Here is a 7,805-nt window from a genome sequence, read left to right as displayed (position 1 = left end):
TATAAATAAATATTGTTTACAAATATATTTTTTTTATTGTCAACGATAGAATCTAGTATTGTCACGAGTGTGACGTACGTATAGCAAGTTTTACAGTAGTCGATACGATATTGAGGAAGTGTGTTAAAATTTTAGTCCTTGCCGGTAGAGGTCAGAGGTCGCTCCGTCTCACGCTGACGACGTCCCGCGGACGTTCACGATGGGCAGCTGGAGACTGCTTCAAGCCCAGCAGCAGCTGCTGCTGCTTCTGCTTCAAGCCCAGCTGCTGCTGCTGCTGCAGCTGCCGGGCACGAGCGGTTGGCCTCCCGCAACCGGTAACGAGGCTATTCACTATTTTTATTTTATTTAAACCAGTTAAGGCGCCACACTGAGATGTTTTTTGTTTAATATATATTGTAGCTCTCTGTTTGCACCTGGCACGCCGCATCCACACGCACGCACACGCACACACAAAGACAAAGATCCCCCGTGTAGCCTTCACAGACTGTAGGGGCAAGTGCTGTTAGCGAGCAGCACCTATGAAGGCCGGTAACGGTACACGAGGGGGTGGGTGGCCAGCACCACGCCAGACCGCCTTTGTCTCCCCAGTGGCGATGTTTACACACCGCACCAGGTACTCATTTGAGGTTGAGTCGACCTAGGAGAGGCCCGGGACCGGTTCAGATAATCGTCACTGGTGTTGGCCGTGAGCGAGAATTGAACCCGGGTCGCCAGGTTCATAGCGCAGCGTAGCGCTAACCGGTACACTACCGCTCCCCACTCATACACACGCGTGCGTGTGCACACACGCACGCACACGCACGTACACACACACGTGCACACACACACGCACGCACGTACACACACACACGTACACACACACGCACACAAAGATCACCACCACGTGACGCCCTTTGACAGGCTGCCGTGGCGAGCGCCGTCCACGAGCAGCAGCAGCAGCACGTGAAGGCCGCTACTGTGGTACACGTGGTGGGTGAGCAGCACCACCACGTGAAGGCCGCTACTGTGGTACACGTGGTGGGCGAGCAGCAGCACCACGTGAAGGCCGCTACTGTGGTACACGTGGTGGGTGAGCAGCACCACCACGTGAAGGCCGCTACTGTGGTACACGTGGTGGGTGAGCAGCACCACCACGTGAAGGCCGCTACTGTGGTACACGTGGTGGGCGAGCAGCAGCACCACGTGAAGGCCGCTACTGTGGTACACGTGGTGGGTGAGCAGCACCACGTGAAGGCCGCTACTGTGGTACACGTGGTGGGTGAGCGGCACCACGTGAAGGCCGCTACTGTGGTACACGTGGTGGGCGTGGGTGAGCGGGCAGCACCACGCCCGGCCGCCTTTGTCTCCCCCAGCGGCCGTGTTCGTACACTGCATCCAGCTACGAACTAAATGCCGAGTCGACCTAGGGGCAGGCACGGGTACCGGTCGAGGTTAATCGTCGCCGATTTTGGCCGCGAGCGAGAGAGATATTCGAGCTCGTCGTCACCGGGGGTTCACGGGGACACCTCGCGATGCCCCCCACAGCCTTCGACAGGCTGTGGGGGGCAAGTGCTCGTAGCGAGCGGCACGACGTGAAGGCCGCTACGGCGTACACGAGGGGGCGTGGGTGGAGCGGGCGGGCAGCACCACCACGCCCGGCCGCCTTTGTCTCCCCCAGTTGCCAGCGATGTTTTACTACTGCACACCGCACCGGTCAAACCAAAGGGTGGAGGCCCGTGACGGGTTTAAATAATAATCGCCGCTGCTGTTGGGCTCACGTAAGCACGAATTTAGTTTGGGGTTACCGGGTTCAAAGGTCGGCGTGCTAATCGCTTGCAGTCCACCACTGACCCCGTACACTTTTTTATTGTGTGCACCTGGCACTCCGCATCCGTTACTCTATCTCGCTGCGGCTATGGCAACTTAATCCGGGTGCATTTTTTTCTTCGATTTAAAGCTTTCGTGACTGCAAGGATTCATCATCTTCTTTGGTTCTTTCGGTAAAAGTCACCACGTAGAATGAGAATAAAATAATAAAATAACACAATAAAATTCTCACGACGTTTCGGCCACAACGCAAGCGGGCCGTCTTCAGGGTGACAGAGCTTCAATGAACGGTGTTAAGATTCGTAGCGACTTTTAAAGTGAGGCACCTTGACAAAGGGGTTTACATATCAAATAGCTGAGGGATTAGCTTGTGACTGGTCACAGGAATGGCAATGTTAAAGTCAAAACATACACATCCACAGAGGCACCTAGTATAAATCAAACAGGAGAATTTAGCATTGAAATAGCTGAGTGATTAGCTTGTGACTGGTTATAGAAATAGCTATGTTAAAGTCAAAGCCTACACATCCACAGAGGCACCTAGTACAAATCAAACAGGAGAATTTAGCATTGAAAGAGCTGAGTGATTAGCTTGTGACTGGTCACAGGAATGGCTATGTTAAAGTCAAAACCTACACATCCACAGAGGCAAACTAATCCGGGTGCCTTTTCCATTCCGCCTTGCGGACTGGAAGATGTTCGGCGTGATTACGAAACGCACAAGCGCACAAACGCACGCCCGTACCACGCCGAGCTTGAGGTAACGGCTGTCAAAACCAAACAATTCAACTGCGCGTGCGCTCACCAAAAGTTATTATAAAATCGAACCGACGGGTTCCCAACAATTTTCCGGGGTTCATTGACGGCGTGGCGACTATGTGACATCGTCGTTGCCACGGTTCGCGTAATTGCCGACCGCGTTTCTGGCGTGGCCGTCTGCGCCGTGCGTTCATAAGCCTCGGAGACTGCATTGATTGCAACCGGAACTAACGCCGTGCTTAGTACGAGCGCCTCAACGAATATTGGGAAATCGTCCCGTTGTGAAATTTGATGGCGTATCGCGAAAAAATATTTTGCGGCAATCCCAGTAACAACACCTTCAGTCGAAATTCGTTTAGGCTAAGCCTCGGCGCGTCCTGGGAAACCCCACAATTCTCTGCATGCCAGCTGTTTCTGTTGCAACAGCTGAATTGCCTGTGTCCACGACGGGTTTTATTTCACCCGAGTATTTACAGTGAGGGAAAAAAAAGTATTTGATCCCCTGCAGATTTTGTACGTTTGCCCACTGACAAAGAAATGATCAGTCTATAATTTTAATGGTCGGTTTTTTTGAATAGTGAGAGACAGAATAACAACAATAAAATCCGGAAAAACGCATGTCAAAAATGTTATAAATTGATTTTCATTTTTACTAGGGAAATTAGTATTTGACCCCTCTGCAAAACATGACTTAGTACTTGGTGGCAAAACCCTTGTTGGCAATCACAGAGGTCAGACGTTTCTTGTAGTTGGCCACCAGGTTTGCACACATCTCAGGAGGGATTTTGTCCCACTCCTCTTTGCAGATCTTCTCCAAGTCATTAAGGTTTCGAGGCTGACGTTTGGCAACTCGAACCTTCAGCTCCCTCCACAGATTTTCTATGGAATTAAGGTCTGGAACTTCTTGAGCCACTCCTTTGTTGCCTTGGCCATGTGTTTTGGGTCATTGTCATGCTGGAATTCCCATCCACGACCCATTTTCAATGCCCTGGCTGAGGGAAGGAGGTTCTCACCCAAGATTTGACGGTACATGGCCCCGTCCATCGTCCCTTTGATGCAGTGAAGTTGTCCTGTCCCCTTAGCAGAAAAACACCCCCAAAGCATAATGTTTCCACATCCATGTTTGACAGTGGGGATGGTGTTCTTGGGGTCATAGGCAGCATTCCTCCTCCTCCAAACACGGCGAGTTGAGTTTATTCCAAAGAGCTCCATTTTGGTCTCATCTGACCACAACACTTTCACACAGTTGTCCTCTGAATCATTCAGATGTTCATTGGCAAACTTTCACACGGGCATGTATATGTGCTTTCTTGAGCAGGGGGACCTTGCGGGCGCTGCAGGATTTTAGTCCTTCACGGCGTAGTGTGTTACCAATTGTTTTCTTGGTGACTATGGTCCCAGCTGCCTTGAGATCATTGATGCCAGTTAAAAAGGGTAAAACCTATTACTATATCCTCCCGTGTAGTTCTGGGCTGAATCCTCACCGTTCTCATGATCATTGCAACTCCACGAGGTGAGATCTTGCACGGAGCCCCAGACCGAGGGAGATTGACAGTTCTTTTGTGTTTCTTCCATTTGCGAATAATCGCACCAACTGTTGTCACCTTCTCACCAAGTTGCTTGGCAATGGTCTTGTAGCCCATTCCAGCCTTGTGTATGTCTACAATCTTGTCCCTGACATCCTTGGAGAGCTCTTTGGTCTTGGCCATGGTGGAGAGTTTGGAATCTGATTGATTGATTGCTTCTGAGGACAGGTGTCTTTTATACAGGTAACAAGCTGAGATTAGGAGCACTCCCTTTAAGAGTGTGCTCCTAATCTCTGCTCGTTACCTGTATAAAAGACACCTGGGAGCCAGACATCTTTCTGATTGAGAGGGGGTCAAATACTTATTTCCCTCATTAAAATGCAAATCAATTTATAACATTTTTGACATGCGTTTTTCCGGATTTTGTTGTTATTCTGTCTCCCACTGTTCAAATAAACCTACCATTAAAATTATTGACTGATCATTTCTTTGTCAGTGGTCAAACGTACAAAATCAACAGGGGATCAAATGCTTTTTTTCCCTCACTGTAACCGACGTGCGACGATGAATCAGTCGATGTATGCCACACGCTAAGCTCCCGATGCACATGCCACATGTGCATGTTTAAGAAACGCGATCGTTCCCTGTGGACATTCGGCTTCATCAGGCTCTGCTGCGATGCAGACGGCACCCATGTTAACATACGCCCATCAGTACACGCATGCAAACGGTGGCGGGGTGTCAACTTCCTCGCCTGGTATACAGGAGGTCGTGGGTTCGATCCCAACCCTGAGGCTTGTATACTTGGAAGCTTGCACGTTAACCCTGTGGTCATGTGGAGTTCTCGCCGGGTCCTCCAGTTTCTCCCTCCGCGTGTAGAATCAACGTCACGCATTGCGAGTATTTGGACACTGCTGTGCATTTCCACATGATTAGAAACTTTCGTTGATCTGTCAATTGTGTGGCCAAGTTGCTTCGGCGAAAGAGTTTCGTGGCTCAGTGGGCCTTACCTGCTCAAATTCGGCTTCATCAGGCTCTGCTGCGATGCAGACGGCACCCATGTTAACATACGCCCATCAGTACACGCATGCAAACGGTGGCGGGGTGTCAACTTCCTCGCCTGGTATACAGGAGGTCGTGGGTTCGATCCCAACCCTGAGGCTTGTATACTTGGAAGCTTGCACATTAACCCTGTGGTCATGTGGAGTTCTCGCCGGGTCCTCCAGTTTCTCCCTCCGCGTGTAGAATCAACGTCACGCATTGCGAGTATTTGGACACTGCTGTGCATTTCCACATGATTAGAAACTTTCGTTGATCTGTCAATTGTGTGGCCAAGTTGCTTCGGCGAAAGAGTTTCGTGGCTCAGTGGGCCTTACCTGCTCAAATTCGGCTTCATCAGGCTCTGCTGCGATGCAGACGGCACCCATGTTAACATACGCCCATCAGTACACGCATGCAAACGGTGGCGGGGTGTCAACTTTCTCGCCTGGTATACAGGAGGTCGTGGGTTCGATCCCAACCCTGAGGCTTGTATACTTGGAAGCTTGCACGTTAACCCTGTGGTCATGTGGAGTTCTCGCTGGGTCCTCCAGTTTCTCCCTCCGCGTGTAGAATCAACATCACGCATTGCGAGTATTTGGACACTGCTGTGCATTTCCACATGATAAGAAACTTTCGTTGATCTGTCAATTGTGTGGCCAAGTTGCTTCGGCGAAAGAGTTTCGTGGCTCAGTGGGCCTTACCTGCTCAAATATTTAAAAAAGTTTTAATTTTTTTATTTAAAGCTTTTGTGACTGCAGGGATTAATATTCTTGGTTCTTTCGGTAAAGTCACCACATAGAAGGGAAACAATAAAATAATAAAAATATAAAACAATAAACTTCTCACGACGTTTCGACTGCAACACAAGAAGCAATCATCATCAGGTGTGAAAACCACAGCAAGAAAATTTGAAAAAAGTGGCGGTTATTTTTTTTTCAAATTTTCTTGCTGTGGTTTTCACACCTGATGATGATTGCTTGTGTTGCAGTCGAAACGTCGTGAGAATGTAATTGTTTTATATTTTTATTATTTAATTGTTTCCTTTCTACGTGGTAGTGACTTTACCGAAAGAACCAAGAATAAAAAAAACGTTTTCAGTTGATAGAATATCAACTTAGGGAGCAGCCGCGAATCCCTGACCCGACCGTTCGTTCATTCGTCTGTCCCTCGTTTTCCCTGGGCAGTCTTCCCGTGCCCGGGCAGCGTCCTCCTCATTGGCGAGGCCTCGCACCTCCTGGAGGCGAAGCAGCAGGCCGGCTCGTGGTGCCGCGACCCGCTGCAGGCCACCGACAAGGTGTACGTCATGCCGTGGACGCCGTTCCGCACCGACAGACTCGTGGAGTACGCCTCCCTCCAGGACATCCTGGCCAGGCGACCGCTCACCAACTACAAGCTGCCGCACCGCGTCGATGGCACGGGCTTCGTGGTGTACGACGGAGCTGTGTTCTTCAACAGGGTCGGTGCCCGGCGCCGGGGGGGGGGGGGGGTTTCCGCGTGAGCACCAGTGGGATGATGGACGGCAGATGGCGGTAGGGGTGGTAGGGGCGGTAGGGGCGGTCGGGGCGCCCCGGTGGAGAGATGTTAACTACCTCGTTTAGAATCCACACGCTTTTAGAGTAATTGGCCGCTATTACTTTGCCACGTGAGAAGCCGCTTGGTTGAGCTGTCATTTTGTGTGGCCAGCTCGCTTCTGGAAAAGAGCTGTATGGCTTGGTGGACCTTGCCTGGTACGACAGAGCCGTGATGATAATGATGATGACGATAGGGGCCGTAGGGGCGGCGCGGTGGAGAGATGTTCACTACCTCGCCTGGTATACAAGAGGCCATGGGTGAAACCACTTGGCAACGTCGCCCCTTCCCCCTACTGGCAGCGTATACCCGTCTGTGAAATGGCGCCTTCATCCGTGATGGCCCCTGCGGTTCTCAGATTGGCGCGAATACCAAATGTGTTGAATTATTAATCGTGTTCATTACCCGAAGTATAGGACGGCGGTGGGGAGAGAGCTTTTGCCAGAGGGCTGGATAGAACTTTGATTTCTCTTTCCAGGTGGGGGCACCCACACATACGCTGACACTAAACTTTTATCAGGCTAGGGACTGTTGCAATGACTGGTGGAGAGATATTTTTATTATTTTATTGTTTCCCTTCTACGTGACTTTACCGAAAGAACCAAGAATATGGTGGAGAGATGTTTACGACCTCGCCTGGTATACATAAGCTCGTGGGTTCAATCCCGACCCTGACGCCTGCTGCTGTATATTTGGAGTTTGCGTGTTCTCCTCGTGGATTTTTCCTCTGGGTTTCCGTTTTTTTCCCTCCACGTTGAGAATCGACGTCACGCGTTCAGAGTATTTGGCTGCTGTACATTTCCACTCCGTTGAGCGATCATTTAGTGGCCACGTCGCTTCTGAAAAAGAGCTATCCCGGCTCAGTGGTCCTGACCTGTAAAATAAAAATAGTTAATAGTTTTATAGTTTGTAGACTGAGCTCAGAACTCCAGTAAACATTGCAGTTGCTGAATGCATTAACTGGGGAGCGAGAGCCCTCCAGTTGTGAGCTGTATATACAACAACAACCGCCTTTCGCCACTAAGTGGCGGTGACGTCACCACGACGCTTGTGCCAGGCCATGTGCACCTTGAGGCCACGTGAAGTGTCGAATGCCCGCTGGCA

General features: G+C 50.5%; 1 protein-coding gene across 1 annotated transcript in view; it reads left to right on the top strand.

The window, feature by feature from the left end:
• The first annotated feature begins 167 nt into the window (after nt 1-167).
• The window catches only part of LOC142918164 (adhesion G protein-coupled receptor L3-like), a 42,281-nt gene continuing 34,643 nt past the window's right edge, over nt 168-7,805 (top strand). The window contains exons 1-2 of the mRNA XM_076062276.1: nt 168-314; nt 6,317-6,588. Coding sequence (XP_075918391.1) covers nt 200-314; nt 6,317-6,588 — 387 coding nt within the window. The 5' untranslated portion in view covers nt 168-199. The remainder of the gene's footprint in view (nt 315-6,316; nt 6,589-7,805) is intronic.

The sequence above is a fragment of the Petromyzon marinus genome, unplaced genomic scaffold (assembly GCF_048934315.1).
Source record: "Petromyzon marinus isolate PM22_M1 ecotype Great Lakes invasive population unplaced genomic scaffold, UKy_Petmar_22M1.pri1.0 PM_G_Scaffold_56, whole genome shotgun sequence".
Lineage (NCBI taxonomy): Eukaryota > Metazoa > Chordata > Hyperoartia > Petromyzontiformes > Petromyzontidae > Petromyzon > Petromyzon marinus.
This window is presented reverse-complemented; position numbering and strand designations above follow the sequence as displayed.